The sequence below is a fragment of the Jaculus jaculus genome, chromosome 3 (assembly GCF_020740685.1).
Source record: "Jaculus jaculus isolate mJacJac1 chromosome 3, mJacJac1.mat.Y.cur, whole genome shotgun sequence".
Lineage (NCBI taxonomy): Eukaryota > Metazoa > Chordata > Mammalia > Rodentia > Dipodidae > Jaculus > Jaculus jaculus.
In genome coordinates, this window is record NC_059104.1 from 184,065,547 (window position 1) to 184,080,867 (window position 15,321).

At 52.7% G+C, this 15,321-nt stretch overlaps 1 protein-coding gene across 1 annotated transcript in view; it reads right to left on the minus strand.

Annotated features, from left to right (window-relative positions):
- Abcc8 (ATP binding cassette subfamily C member 8) overlaps window positions 1-15,321 on the minus strand; it is a 100,501-nt gene that overhangs the window by 13,153 nt on the left and 72,027 nt on the right. Inside the window, exons 17-26 of the mRNA XM_004650830.3 lie at window positions 10,667-10,696; window positions 9,065-9,103; window positions 8,350-8,448; window positions 6,880-6,964; window positions 5,869-5,949; window positions 4,077-4,214; window positions 2,333-2,458; window positions 1,057-1,156; window positions 601-842; window positions 349-515 (exon numbers count right to left, since the gene is read on the minus strand). Of these exons, the coding sequence (XP_004650887.1) occupies window positions 349-515; window positions 601-842; window positions 1,057-1,156; window positions 2,333-2,458; window positions 4,077-4,214; window positions 5,869-5,949; window positions 6,880-6,964; window positions 8,350-8,448; window positions 9,065-9,103; window positions 10,667-10,696 (1,107 nt within the window). The remainder of the gene's footprint in view (window positions 1-348; window positions 516-600; window positions 843-1,056; window positions 1,157-2,332; window positions 2,459-4,076; window positions 4,215-5,868; window positions 5,950-6,879; window positions 6,965-8,349; window positions 8,449-9,064; window positions 9,104-10,666; window positions 10,697-15,321) is intronic.

Genomic DNA, 15,321 nt, shown 5'->3' on the forward strand with positions numbered 1-15,321 from the left:
CGCTTTCAGAGTCAGAAGCCGCGGGCTGGCAGACAGAGGGACCAAAGGAGGCAGCAGAGCTTGTGGGTAGAGATGGACAGATGCCACAGCCTAGGCAAGGGCACTAACCTTTACTCAAAGCCTGCAGATGCTCACGTTCAAGGACTGATGTGACCATCAGATGAGCTAACTGTGTCAAATACCAAGCACGGAGGGGTCTGGTGAGGACATGACGACCCACCCTGTCTTTCCTCAAGTCACTCCCATGAGCCTGTGACAGAGGTTGTCTGTGCCCATTTCACAGGTGGGAAACTGAGGCCCAGAGCACAGTGACTCGCTATGGTGCGGCTGGGCGCGAGGGGCTTTTACCTCATGGGGGCCAGGATGATCCGATTCAGCAGACTGCGGTGCAACCTCTTGGCTACCTTCAGCCCCGTCCACTCCACAGTGACAGAGGTGACGAGGCACAGCACGATGCCCAGGCTGCAGAGCAGGGTGAACACCATGGCGTAGACAGTCTGGTCCAGGACGCATTCCTAGGTGGGCAGAGAATGAGGGGCTGCTGGGAATGCACCTGGGCTCCAGCCTCTGCCAGCTCCTGCCATGGGGCCATGGCCGCACCTGGCTGAGGGAGCAGTTCCTGGCTGTGGGGCTCGGGGTCAGCGCACTGTCAGTCCACTTGGCCAGCCAGTAGTCGGTGGCCACCAAGACCATGTGCTTGAGCAGCTGGGAGAGGACGAGCAGGGACAGGAGCGGGACGCCGGCCGAGGACAGGTACTTGGCGCAGGCTCGCCATGGGATCTTGGCTCGCTGGTGCAGCACCGAGGACAGGCTGTCATCTTCTTCGCTCTCTGCCACCTCCTCTGCAGGCCATCAGAACCCACCCTGTGGCTTCACAGGTCCTAACCCTCTGAGGGAGACGTGGGGTTGCACTGCGTCCCCATTCACAGATGGGCAAACAGGCACGCAGGGAGAAGGGCTTTAATCCAGGCACACTGTCCCACCATACCCAGGACCGCAGGCCTTAGTTTTCCCCCTGGCTGACAACTTTATGCCCAGGCTGTGGTCTCCTTGTACCTTCCTCCTCCTCTTCCTCCTGCAGAAGGCCATCTCTGGAGGACATGGCACGGGGCAGGCCCTGTGGTGGCTCTAAGGCTTTTCTCTCCATGACTGTCTCCTGAAAGACAGATGGAGCCTGGCCAATGGGCTCGGGGCACGCTCATGGGAAAAGGGAGGTTGGGGCATCCACTCTGCTGATGGCCTGGGTCCGGTTCTAGGTTGTCCCTACCTGGGAAGAGAGCACACAGACACATGTTTATCTTGCCAGGATTTACCCCATGCCTTTCGCCAGCTAACAGCACATGAATATCTCAGTGGGAGGTATCCATCTCCTATTCTTTTTCTAAAAAATTATTATTCATTTATTTATATTTTAGAGAGAGAGAGAATTGGGCACCAGGGCCTCAGCCATTGCAATCAAACTCCAGATGCTTGTGCTGCCTAGTGGACATGTGTGACCTCGAGCATGCCTCACCTTTGCATATCTGCCTTATGTGGGATCTGGAGAGTCAAATATGGGTCCTTAGGCTTCTCAAGCAAGTGCCTTAACCACTAAGCCATCTCTCCAACTCCTTCCTTTTTGTTTTTAGACAGTTTTTGTTTTTATTTTTGAGATAGGGTCTTGCTTTAGCCCAGGCTGACCTGGAAGTCACTATGTAGTCTCAGAGTGGCCTCAAACTCATGGTGATTTTCCTACCTCTGCCTCCCAGGTGCTGGGATTAAAGGCGTGCACCACCATGCATGGGTGAGATAGACTTTTTATGAGGTCCAGACTGGCCTTGAGCTTGGCATCCTCCTGCCTCAGCCTCTCTACTGTGAGCAGTACTCTGATGGCTGAGCTAAGAAAGCAAGCCCAAGGCTGCCCATGCCGCCGTTTGCATGCCACCCCGATGATGAGGCCAGTTGGAGGGAGCCGAGCCAGGAGATGAAGAGAAACAGACTCCCCGGGTGACACTGTTTGACCATCTGGATCCAGCAACAAAGGAAGCCACGGTGCCCTTGGGACTTTCTGGTCTCATGAAACAATAAATCCTTAACTATCCCCTGCTCACCATGCCCCGCCCTGCCAGTTTGAGCTGATTTTTGAAGTCCTGCAGCCAAACAGAATCTGAGGATGTCAGCGCAGGGGGAGGGCACGCCCCCGACACTGCCCTGGGTGCCTCCGCTTGCATTGCTGGCCCAGCCTGTCCTCTGGGCACTTCCCCGGGGCACTGTGGGCAGGCAGGTGTTTGTGAGTTCAGGTTCTAGCAAAATGTTCCCTCCAGAGCTGACTGCCTGGCCCCCGCACACGCACCTTCTCCAGCTCTTGGTCCTGCCGATTCATGAGGGTCTTCCAGTGCTCGAAGAGCTGGCACTCGGACCTCTGGAAGTCCTTGAGGGTGCCCTCCCTCTGGATGGTGCCGTCCTTCATGGCGATGATCTGCCAAAGCAGACACGAACAGCTGGACGGGCTTGCTCCATCTTTCACTGCCCGCCCCCCACCGTCCGGCCTCCTCCAGCCGTGGCACTGGGCAGTTGGGGCATGCCCTCCCCAATGCCATGCTCAATGGGTGGCATTTGCTGGGTAGGCGGGTCAAGCACAGGACCCCATCAGCAGCAGTTTTCATTTACTAAACAGGACAATTGCACACTACCCTGGGCTGCTTTGTTTTTGTTTTTGTTTTTTTTCGAGGTAGGGTCTCACTTTAGTCCAGGCTGACCTGGAATTAACTGTGTAGTCTCAGGGTGGCCTCGAACTCATGGCGATCCTACCTCTGCCTCCCAAGCGCTGGGATTAAAGGCGTGTGCCACCACGCCCAGCTTCCTGGGCTGCTTTTGATAGTGGGTCTGGAAGGTTCCATTGATGTATGGCAAAGTACTTTTTGGTCTAAGTGTATGTACTATTTAGGCTTTTGCTGAACTTCTATTTGAAGCACTCCATGACACCATCATGGCTAATCTCCATTAACTGACACCTACCCCAGAGCGGGGTCCAGGGCTGGGGCTTGGTGTCCTGTCATGGGTGTCTCAAGGAACCACACACCTCCATATCTGCCTTCTTGGACTCAGGACTGCCCTCTGCCCAGAGGACTTTGTCTTCTGAACTGGTTTTAATAGAGCTTTAAAAAATCTATATACATGTTTTTGTTCTTTTCATGGTGAAGGGAGCTCTCCTTCCACATGGAAGGGAGACTTATTTTGAGAGATAATAGGCATATTTGGCACAGGCTTGAAGCTCAGAAATGGCCTCAAATTATGGCTACTGTCCAGGGAAAATTTATATATAGGAGTAGGCAGGGTTTGGATTTCAAAAGACACATTATCATTATCTTAAAAATCAAGTGCTTTTAGGCTGGAGAGATGGCTTAGCCGTTAAGCGCTTGCCTGTGAAGCCTAAGGACCCCGGTTCGAGGCTCAGTTCCCCAGGACCCACGTTAGCCAGATGCACAAGGGGGTGCACGCGTCTGGAGTTCGTTTGCAGTGGTTGGAAGCCCTGGCACGCCTGTTCTCTCTCTCTCTCTGTCACTCTCAAATAAATAAATTTAAAAAATGAACAACAACAACAAAAAAAAAACAAATTAAGTGCTTTCCAGTGAATTGAGAAGTAACTATTTCCTACCTTCTGAAGAACATGGGAGGTTAGTTAGCCCTGGGTTCCCAGCAGTACCATCTACTGGAACCTGACATGGGCATGGCTTGTGCTTGATATCACTCCTCCAGTAAGGTCAGAGCATGGGCCACAGCTCCCATCCAAACAGGAGTTGCCCAAGGCTGGGAGATACGGCATCAGGTTGGGCAAGAACTTGAGGAGTGGGCACAGAGTGTCAACCCGGGAGAGCCACCTACCGGGGCCCAGGGCAGGCTAGGGAACATCTGTGTCAGGTGATGCTAAGCCCCTGGCCCATAAATGTCTCCCAGTTTGCAAGAAGCCACCGCGGCTGGCTCCTTGTGCGCTGTGGCCTTCAGCCATTGCTATAGGGACCCTCGGCCGATCCCTTCAAAGATGCTGGACTTGCCTGAACCCCCGCTCTCCACAGCCCCCCCCCGCTGCCCCTCACCCAGTCTGCGTGGGGCAAGTACTGCAGCTTGTGGGTCACCAGCACCACTGTCCTCTTGTCACCTCGCAGCAGCTCAAGGATGCCGGCCTGCATCAAGTGGTCACTCAGATGGACATCCAGAGCTGAGAAGGGGTCATCCTGAGAGAGGGGAGAAGGCAGAGGCAGGTGTGGGGTCAGCGGTCACAGTGAACAGAAGACCCTCTGGCGGGCCCATCAGGAATGATTTAGGGGCTGGCAGTGGTTAGCTGGGTGGCCTTGGGTCACTCGCCTACCTCTCTGGGCTCCTAAGTTAAATGCCTCCTGTGATGAAGGAACGGCTCTCAGTTCCCCTCACGGGGATCTAGTCAGCTTTCTTCCCAACTCCTGAACCTTCTTCGCTTCACCTGCACGGCTCGCCTCCTCGCCAAGTGCTGCAGGCCCTGTGCAGCCGCGGTCCTCCCTCTAGCCTCGCTTCTCCTCTGCCCTCCCCAAGGCCCCTGCCCAGGCTGCTACGGAGCCATGCCAGCCTTTGCCAGGCTGTTCCCTCTCGCGGGACGCTGAGCTGCTTTCTGTGCAGGGAACTCCTACGCGCCCGTCCCTTGCCCGAACACCAGCACTCATGTGTCCTGCCCCGCCCCACTCCGGCCCTTCCCTCCCCTGTTCTGGGGACACTCGTGCAAAGCCAGGTGGGGTCATTTATACACTCCTGACTGTGAGGCGCCCGAGATCTGACACCCCTCTGTCCGTGGCTGGTGCTCAGTAGTTGTTACTGAAAGTTGGACAGAAGAAGTAGCCTGTGTCCTTTCCTCTGGCAGGCTGTTTGGACCTCAGGTGGGACCACAAGCGACCGGGCACTTCACAGAGGGCTGAGCACAAGGCGGGTGGTACAGATCGGGAGCCTTCAGGTTCAAAGCAGCTTTGGGCCAGAGTGCTGTGAGCCAGCATGGCAGATCTGAGGTCTGGCATGTTAACTCCCTGACCAAAGTTACCTCCCTTTTCTTCGGTTAAATGGACTCTTTCAAGGCTTTCCTCCCCCTCCCAGAAGCCCTCCCTGACTACTCAGCCCTCCCAGCTGTCTCATGGCCTGGGCTGCCCAGCTTGGCTTTGACTTGTCAGTGACTCCTGCATGTAGATGAACTCTGTCTCCCTAATAAAATCTGTTTTTTAAATATTTTTAAATTTTATTTATTTCAGAAAGGGGTGGGGAAGAGTGCGAGCAAGAGAATGGGTATGCCAGGGCCTCCAGCCATTGCAAACAAACTCCAGATGCATGCACTATCCTGTGCATTTGGCTTACTTGGGTCCTGGGGGATTGAACTTGGGTCCTATGGCTTTGCAGGCAAATGCCTTAACCATCAAGCCATCTCTCCAGCCCTGGTCAAGGGCCAGGTCTTAAGGCTCTTCAGATGTAACTAGGACATCCAGTGTAGACTCAGCATGAAGCAGGGCCAGGGTAGATAGTGAGCTTTATGTCATGTTAAATGGGTAGTGATTTTCTGTTGTGCTGAGAAAGATTCTGGGCCATGTTGGGTTCCCCAGGAAATAATGCTATGAGAATGAGCAATGCCTTCCCTGGGCACATGATGAGATGAGGCACCACACAGTCCATATGCTATTTTCCAATAGCTGCACTGAGTGTGTGTTGTGTTGAGCTGTCTCTGCTTTCTGTGAGTAAGAGGAAAGGGCACGACTTCTGTTCCTGGTGAGGGAAGCAGCTGGACAGTGGTGGTGAGGATGATGATGATGCTGTGTGTAGGAAGCCAGGGAGGCTGTTAGAAATGAGGACAAGGGAAACACCAGCTGGGACACTCACCAGGAAGACGACATTGGTGTGCTGGTACAGGGCTCGGGCCACACTGATGCGCTGGCGCTGACCACCAGACAGGTTGATGCCCTGTCACCAGAAGAGAGGAACAGATCACATGCTCAAGGCCTTCAGGGGACAGTGTTCTGAATGCCCTGGACTACGAGCTCTTTCAGCCCGGCCCCGCTCATCCTGTGCAGAGCAGGACCTTGTGCGTGCATGCTTACTGGGTTCATTTGCAAGTGGGGAGAATGATCCCTAAGTCTTTGAAGACTCCTCACATCAGTGCTAGGGATCACCTGACCCCAGTAAACTGGAAAGGAGGAAGAAGGGACAAAGTCACTCAAGGAGGAGGTGGAGGGAGGATCCTATTGGTGTGTACGCCGATGCAGGAGTGCTGTCCGCCGGGCCATGCGGGCTCTCAGCGCACTCACCCCAGCCTGGGAAGGCTGGCCTAGCTTCTCAGCCAGAATGTTGTATAGCTATTTCCTTCAAACCCACCCATTTCCTGCTGGAGGGAAGAGGAGGGCTTGGGAGATTCAGGAAATCAACACAACGTAAAAGGCTCAGGAAGCTCCTGAAACTTACAAGATTTACAAGGCTCCTCCCCAAGGCCATATAAGTGACCAATGCGGGGGAGGCAGACCACAGGGTGCTGCAGCATGAAAATTGTGCGGGCAGCTCTAGCGAAGTGTTTGTGAGATGTCACGCATGTTGGGGTGACCTTTTCACAATGGAGTTGCCTCTGAGTCACCCAATCTCCTGGAAGTAATTCCCTAAAACTCACTAGTTCTTTAAGCTAGCCCTGGGAAGAGTCTGTTCTTCTGTCTGTCCTTGGGGCCCTAGCAGGGGAGAGCAGACCTTTGTTGACAACTCCCTAGGGAAAGTCACACAGCACAGGACAACGATGACCATGAATCCGCCCTGGTTCTCTCTTGAGCCCTCTCCTATTCCCAGAGACCCACGCCCTCGGAGAAGGCTCTCAGGGCCTGGGTGGGAGCAGACAAGGCTGCCACTAACCCGCTCCCCAATCTGGGTCTGGTCTCCGTGGGGCAGGATGTCGATGTCTGGCTGCAGGGAGCAGGCCTCAATGACCATCTTGTACCTGGAGAGAGGACAGGGGTCAGGTGATCAGCCTGGATAGTGTGGGACCCCGGGGCTCTTGCACAGGGCCAATGGTCTCTGGGTGGCTGGGCCCCCATGAGTGATGGCTTTAAATGGACCTCCTGCTTGGTGCAAGCAAACACCATGAACGCTGAAGGGAGCTTAGGTCAGCACCTGCGCAGCCCCGGAGCAGATTAAATATTTGAAGAATGAGATTTCGTGGGAGCATAAATAGGCTGAGTGCGGGATGAGAGGGGCCCGTGGTTCCTGGGCAGTGGGAAACGCTCCAGTGGAGCTCATGCGAGGCCACCATCTGGGGAAACCGCTGACGGTTGTTTGGAACGGTAATGATGATGGCTGTGCACATATTTGTCTAGCCTGCTCTTACCCTTTCCAAGCCAGCCCTTAACCTGGGCGGGTGCTAGCCAGCACCCATGGAGACACTAGAGGGTCTCAGTGACACATGTCCTTAGAAAGCTTTGGATTTGATACCCACTCCAGTCACTGAGTGGCTTGTCTTGGGTAAGTTACCTAACCTTAAGTGCCTTGCCTTCACATCTGTAAAACAGGCATAAAACTGTTGTTAAGGCGTTTGCTTGCAAAGCCAAAGGACCCAGGTTCGATTCCCCAGGACCCAGATAAGCCAGATACACAAGGTATTCATGCATCTGGAGTGCCTTTGCAGTAGCCAGAAGCACTGCCATGCCCATTCTCTCTCTCTCTATTTTTCCCTCTTGAATAAATAAATAAATAAAAATAATTTTAAAAACCCCACTGTTGTGAGGGTTGGAGAGATGGCTTAGCAGTTAAGGTGTTTGTCTGCGAAGCCTTAAGAACCCAGCCAGGTTCAATTCTCCAGGTCCCACGTTAGCCAGATGCACATGGTGGCACATGCATCTGGAGTTCTTTTGCAGTGGCTGGAGGCCCTGGCAAGTCCATTCTCTCTCTCTTGCCCTCTCTCTGTCTCTAATTAAAATAAAAAAAAAAAATTTAAAAAACTTGTGCATGCTACAGGGCACTCACACGTACAGAGTCGGGCACCCTTTTCTGGCAACTAAGAGCTCAGTGGGTGCCAGGTGTGACTATCATCTGAGGGGCTCGAAGCTGAGGGCAGGGCCTGGCAGGGAGGCAGAGCCCCATCTCCCGCTGTTCTTCGCAAGACAGTGGGGTTCCCCTCCTCCACTGAAGGGGTGGAGCGGCCTGAACCCGGGGACATCTGGATTCTTCCCACCTGAACCACATGGACTTGGCTGGACTCCAGGATGCCCTGGGACAGGGCTGCTCCTGGGACTGGGGGTGTCTGGAGCCTGGGGCAGGTTGGCCGGGCTGCCAAAGACCCTGTCCCCCCATCACGGCCCTTCCCCCTTCCCTCCCTGAGGCTTTTACCGCTGCTTGTTGAAGGGACTCTCGAAGGTGATGTTCTCCTCCACAGTGGCATTCAGCAGCCATGGCTTCTGAGATGCATAGGCCACGGGGCCTCTGCTCCTGGAAAGTGGGAGCCATGCTCAGGGGCTCATTCTCAGAGCAGCTGACAGGCTGGTAGCTTGAGTGACGGGGTGGGCATCCAGAGGCGACCCTGGCGGGTGTTAGGAATCTGTTTCACGTGCCTCTGGGGCCTCCCTTTCCCCAGACCTACAGGCTTGGGATGCCCAGCCTTCAGCTGACCGTGCCACAGGACCGCGGTCCTCCGTACAGTCTGCCTGCCAGCCGCGCCACCCGGACCCTGCGCTAGGGGAATCAGCCCTGTGTGGGACAGAACCTCGAAATCCCTCAGCCCGACTCCCTCCCGCCTTCAGCAGCCCCGGCTCACTGGATTTCAAGTGGAAGAACATTTTTACTGAAGCAGAGCCAAAGACATCCCACTGTGGTCACCAAGAGCTTTCTCCTCTCTCCACACCCCGTTCGCTAAGGGCGAAGTGCGACACAGGGACGTGGCAGCTCTGGGACCTCAAGGGGAGCACAGCGTCCCCCCTGCCCGTCCCAGCGTCCCAGCGGCTGGAGCTGGGACCGTCGGCTGCCGCCCCAGGGCACTATGGCTTCACAGGCCCAGGAGCCGCTGCAGGGAGCCTTCCCTGGAGACCACGTGCTCCAGCCTTGGTACCTGACATCGGAGTCGGCCACCGTCTCCCGCTCTGGGCTGCTGTGGGGGAGGAAAGACACGGGTCAGGTTCATCCTGATGGACTTCAAGGAGACGTCTAGCCCCCTCAAACCTTACCGGTCCCTCCATAAATCCCTGGGACCCAGCTGGCAGCTACCCATGAGGCTTTCAGTGTAGCCAGTCTTGGGGAGCTGCTATTGCCTGACCACATGGCTCTATAAGGAGACCCTGGGACCCACTTCATTTAGTAGGTCGACGGGGGAAGACCTCATGGCATGGGCTCTTGCGGCAGTCAGAGGCCAGATACACGGCCTTCCCAGGCCTGGCCTCACATCTAGGCTCCAATGAGCAGCTGAAGCCTGGGCCCCCAGGGCTGCGCCCAGTTGAGCACAGTTCTCTGGCCTTAGCCAGGTCAGGCCAGGCAGCCCATGCCAGCACCTGTCCCATCTGGGTAGCCACCTACTGCTGGGTCGGGTTCTCTCGGCACGAGCTCTAGCCCCATGTGGCCTGTCAGAAGACAGGCGTGGAATCTGGAGGATCTTCCGGGAAGGACACACTGGGTGAGGCGCCCATGGGCTCTGGACAGCCCCGAACCTCCCCGCTGCCAAGCATTCTGTCACTTCATTCCCATTCTACACATGCCTTCTTGTCACATGCTGTGTCTGGCTTTTGGCTCAAGAAACATGACCGCTATGGCTTGAGAGGCTGAGCCTGTTATCGCACTGGAGACAAGGTGGCAGAAAGGGCAGAGGGCACAGTGGTGTTGGAGGGTAAAGGCTCAATGGGTGGCTCCCACCCACAGTAAAAAAATATTTCTAATTAAAAAAATTTTGTTTTTGTTTTTTGAGGTAGGGTCTCACTGTAGCCCAGGCCGACCTGGAGTTCACTCTGTAGTCTCAGGGTGGCCTTGATCTCTCATAATCCTCCTACCTCTGCCTCCGGAGTGCTGGGATTAAAGATGTGGCCACCACGCCTGGTTTTTACTTTATTGATAAGATTGAACAAACAACATCGCTGTCTACTTCCAGAACATAGTCATCCCATAAATAAGTCCTGTATACACTGGCAGTCAGTGTTTATTCCCTTGTCCTCCCTCTAGCCTCTAGCAGCCACTAATCTGCTTTCTGACTCTCCTTGACATGACACCTTTTCTTTTCTTTTCTTTTTTCTTTTCTTTCTTTCTTTTTTTTTTTTTTTGAGACAGGCTGCTGGTCTCAAGCTCACTATATAGCTGAGTACAGGAGGTTACAGGCATCTGCCCTCTACCCACTTTACACAGCGCGCGGCTTGTGCTAGGCAAGCCCTCCAGCAGCCGAGCCGCCTCCATGCCCTGCCCACGTCCCTCCCTCCGCCCACCCCTAACAAACGGCTTCCCTGACGTCACTGGCAATCACCAGGATGGCAACAGCACAGCTGCTGGTGTCTGCTTAGGTACCGCGACCCTCTGGATGGACGCAACGCATTGTAACGTCCGAGCTTCTCTTCTCCCAAGTTTTGCCCTCAGTGAGGTGCGTGGCTCAGCTTCCTGCCTCTGAGGAAAGTGGGCTGCACAGTCCTGAATTCACAGTGAGCATTCCCACCCCTTCCAGCACCCCGAGGCCTACCTGGGGTCTTCTCCCTCGTTGTCAGGAAGGCTGTTGGGGCACAGACAAGAAGAGAACACCAGTTACTCCCCTGCCGCCTTTCCACTGCACTGGAGCTTTGGGAGAAGGAGTCTCTACCTGTCCCTCTCTCCCTTCCCCGGGGGTCCCCATGGCTTCACTGGGGCGAAAGCTCCTCTTCTCAGTCTCTGCCCTCCCACAGCAATGGCTAGACACCCTGCTCAGGCTCAGTCAGCACCCAGCAGCGACGCTGGCTGGGCAGCCGGTGGTTTCAGAGTTGGGACAACTAAAGTCCAGGGAGGGCAAGTGACTCTCCCACAGTTACAATCATTTCCCACAGTGTTTCTCCAACTGAGGAACCCAGTAATGGATCAGCAATAAGCGGTGTAATCTCTTTAAAACAGAAAACATCAGTATGCTTGGAATTCAGTTCCGCTGAGTTTTTCTCAGATTGCTTGAGTGCAGTGCACTGTGGTGAAAATCCATCTTTGGAAAGGGGAGATGGCTCAGGAGGTTAGGAGCACTGGCTGTGCAAACATAAGGACCTGAGTTTGTTCCCCAGCACCCACATTACAATCTAGGCATGGCCACATGCCCGTAGCCTGAATGCTGGGGCTGCTGGAGACAGGATAATAATTGCTATGTTTGCTGAAAAACAGGGAGCTCTCGATTCAGTAGCTCTGTCTCAGAAAATGAGGTAAGGAGCGACAGAAGAGGAATCAACCCTCTTCTTCCTCTGGCCTCTGCATGTATGCACATGGGACACACACATGTGCATGCCCCTAGCTCACATACACACCACATCCTACACACAAACAACACTCACATACACACCGCATCCTACACACAAACAACACAACACCAACAAACATGTGTCTTACAGTAAGAAAAGCTGCTGCAAAATAGCAGGTGTGGGGACTTCGGGTGCTGTGTTCCCAGTCCCAGCCCAATACTGAAGGAGAGTAGGTGCAAGACAATCTGCTTTTCATAGGTAGTCATCCAGGGACAGAGGCCCAAGGAGATGCCTGCCTGCCCTGCCAGGATTAGAACCTGTGCCTGACCCAGTCTCGTTCAAGATGGCTGCCAGCATCCACTCCAGTGACAACTTCTGGCCTCTTCCCAGGCTTGACACCCCTGTGGCTTGGCCCCTCCTAAATCAGCCTCTCCAGTCTCCCAAATCCATCAGGTGTCTCCCTTACACACCTGAGTGTGATGACCAGCTCATAGCAACTGGATGTCTGACCCACATGACGGAGCCTGAGCACAGGTGCAAATCTCTTGACTTCTCGCTCTGGACTCGCACGTGGGTACGCCTCTCCCTTGTGCGACCCCGCCTTCCTGTTGGGCTCTTTCTTGTTTTTCCACATGTATGGCCTCCTGTCAAGCTGAGTCCTTTACCATCTCCTGGTCTTCTCTGACCCTGGCGGCTTGGCTCTCATGCTTTGTTTTCCACACGTGTCTCTGTGGGCGTCTAGACTTCTCACTGTGTGGGAGAGATTTTCTCCATTTCCTCTCCTCCTTACTAGCTTGGCTAGGAAGAGGGAGAACAGTTTCTGGCTTGGGCCTTTCTGTGAGCCTTTCACTGGATCCTAACTCCCCCTAAAATAAACATAATTCATAATTTGCCCTCCTCTGAGTCTATGTTTTTCATTTTTTTGCTAACTCAGATAAGGACCCGAAAGTTGGGGTCCGTGGGCTTTGTATCTCCTGCATCTTTACGGAATCTAGTTTCTCCCTGTACCCAAAATCCTGCATTTTAACATACACACACACACACACACACACACACACACACACACACCCCTTACTGATGAAATGTGTACTTTCCTTCTTTGTTGTTGAGATAGGATCTCATGTAGTACAGGCTGGTCTGAAACTCAATATGTAGTTGAGACTGGTTTTGTTTATTTATTTTTATATTTTATTTATTTATATATTTATTTATTTGAGAAAGAGAATGGGTATGCCAGGGTCTCTATGCACTGCAAATGAACTCCAGACAGATGCGCTACCTTGTGCATCTGGCTTTATGTGGGCACTGGGTAATCGGACCTGGGTCCTTTGACTTTGTAGGAAAACGCCTTAACCGCTAAGCCATCTCTCCAGCCCTGAGACTGGTTTTGAACTCCTGGTCCTCCTGCCTTCACCTTCCAAGTGCTGGGACTTCAAGACGTTTCTTCCACCACGCCCAACCACCAAGATTATACCTTGATGGGCTGAGAACAGCCAACATTTATTGAACGTCTATACGCACTGTGATAAGCACAGTAAGAGAATTATCACTCTTAATGTACTAAGTAACCATAGGAAGGCTTGTTGTAAGTTTTCAGCTCCACTTTGCAGGGAGGCTCAGAGAGAGGCTAAGTAACCTGCCCAAAGTCACCCAGGCGGAAAATGGCAGAGTAAGCCAGCTCCAACCTTTCACCCCTCAAATGCTCACACTGCATTACTTCCCACGACAGCTCAGAGGAATGCCTTCTTGTCAGGGTAACCAGGAGGACAGACACGGGCAGACACTCCTGCTTCAGGGCAGGAGCGATGGAGGCCATGATGCATTTGTAATCACCAGTCCCCTCTGGCGCTTTCCTCAGAGCTTGTGCATCCTCTCTTCCAAATCTGACTTCTCCGAACTCCAGATTGCTGTAATTTATGCTTTATAGAGATAAAAATCCAGAGCTGACAAATCCCAGCTCTGTGGCTGCAGCTGGAAGATGAGCTTCTCTCTGGAGCCCTCCTGCCCGGCTGGAGTCCAGACATCTGGGCCTCTCGGAGGACCCCGGTCTGACTCAGGGCACCATCCAGCCGCTCAATTAGCACTCCTAATGGACTGCCTTGCGCTCTGTCCACTTGGGCAAGCCTTGTGCGTCCAGTGGGATTTCAAGGCAGGAAAAGCATCCTGTTCAGCTCCCCACGGTGCTTAGCCCATGGAAGATCTATACTAAATGGAGCTCATTAGCAGACCTAGCGATCATTAGGGAAGAAGGGAGGGACGAAGCCCTCACCATGGGCTATTCCCCCGTACAGCGCAAACTACACTGATGCTCTCACCCTATGACTGCATTTGTCCTCTTCCCACGTTACAGATGAGCACATCGAGGCCAACTGCTCCCGAATAGGCTCCATGTAACAGACACAGCTGTCAATTGTTTTGTTTTTTAAAATACTTAATTTATTTACTTATTTATTTGAGAGAGAGAAAGAGGCAGGTAGAAAGAAGGGGAATGGGTGCACCAGGGCTTCTAGCCACTGGAAACAAGCTTTAGAAGCATGCGCTGCCTTGTGTTTACGTGGGTGTTGGGGAATTGAATCTGGTTCCTTAGGTTTTGCAGGCAAGTGCCTTAATCACTAAGCCATCTCTCCAGCTCTAGAGCTGTGAGTTTAAGTTCCTGAAAAGTGCTGCGTGTACTTCCAACAAAGCCAAGTGGACTGACAGAACTCCTGTGATCACAGAGAGATGGTATGTCGCAGGATTAGAGCCAATTACCTTGGGTTACCTTTAGCCCCTTAATAGCCGCACATTTGCTCACCTCTGTGTCTGACTTAAAATCCTTGTGACTATCAGGTGATTAGGCAAAACCTTTTTGGAATGTACTAACAGACCACCAACCCAAAGGCTAGGAATGGTATCTGATGGCATCTGAGGCCTATAGCAAAGATTGCCTGCTGTGCTGTAACTGCCTACCTCAGGTTCCCACCAATGCATTTGGAAAGTATCTTGGTTAAATGACTCATTTGCGCTCTAATTATAAACCTTCATGAAATTGTTAATATGCTGGAACACGAATTTGTGTTCCTGGGCCATGGTCACTCATATTTGGCTCCAGAATAAACTATCTCTTATCCCTTTTGAGGAGAGAGCTGTGTGTTTTGTTTTGACAAAGAGAGATGCTGTGGTGTAAGTCTAGGTTCAACTCCTCCTTCAAGCCCCTTAGTGTGAGCTGTCTGTCCTTAGGCATTGTGTGTACCTGTCTGACTTCAACAGGTAAAGAATCGTCGTCTGGAAGCCACTTCTTTCACTGACTGTTGGAGTCTCAAGTGAGCACTGGGGCAGTTTCTTCTCTGCCTGCCCCTTGCAGCTCCCTCCCTCTAGCCAGTTAGATGCTGGGCATGTGTGTGCCAAGCAGAATCCAGTCACAAAGCCTGCCTCCAGAGGCTCACAGCATGATGGGCGAATCAAACAGGCAGAACTCAGAAAGGTATAACAGCCCAGAGGGAAATAGGAACAACAAAGTATTAGAGAACTTTGGGGGAAAAGTACTTACATAAAATATGTAAAGAAACAGAAGAAAGAGGAAATTTCTAGAACATGGAGTTATTGTGTGATTATAAAATCTCCTTTATATTTATATGTACTTCCTACTTCAATGCTATTCTTATTTATTTTATTTTATTCTTTTGGTTTTTCAAGGTTAGGGTCTTGCTGTAGCCCAGGCTGACCTGGAATTCACTACATAGTCTCAGGGTGGCCTCGAACTCACAGTGATTCTCTTACCTCTGACTCCCAAGTGCTGGGATCAAAGGCATGTGCAACCACGCCTGGCTTTAATGCATATTCTTTTAGAATACAAAAATAGTGCTATTTATTTCTGTGGCACTGGGATTAAGTTTTTCACATGCTAGGCAAGCATTCTGCTATGAGATATAGCTCTCATCTCTGT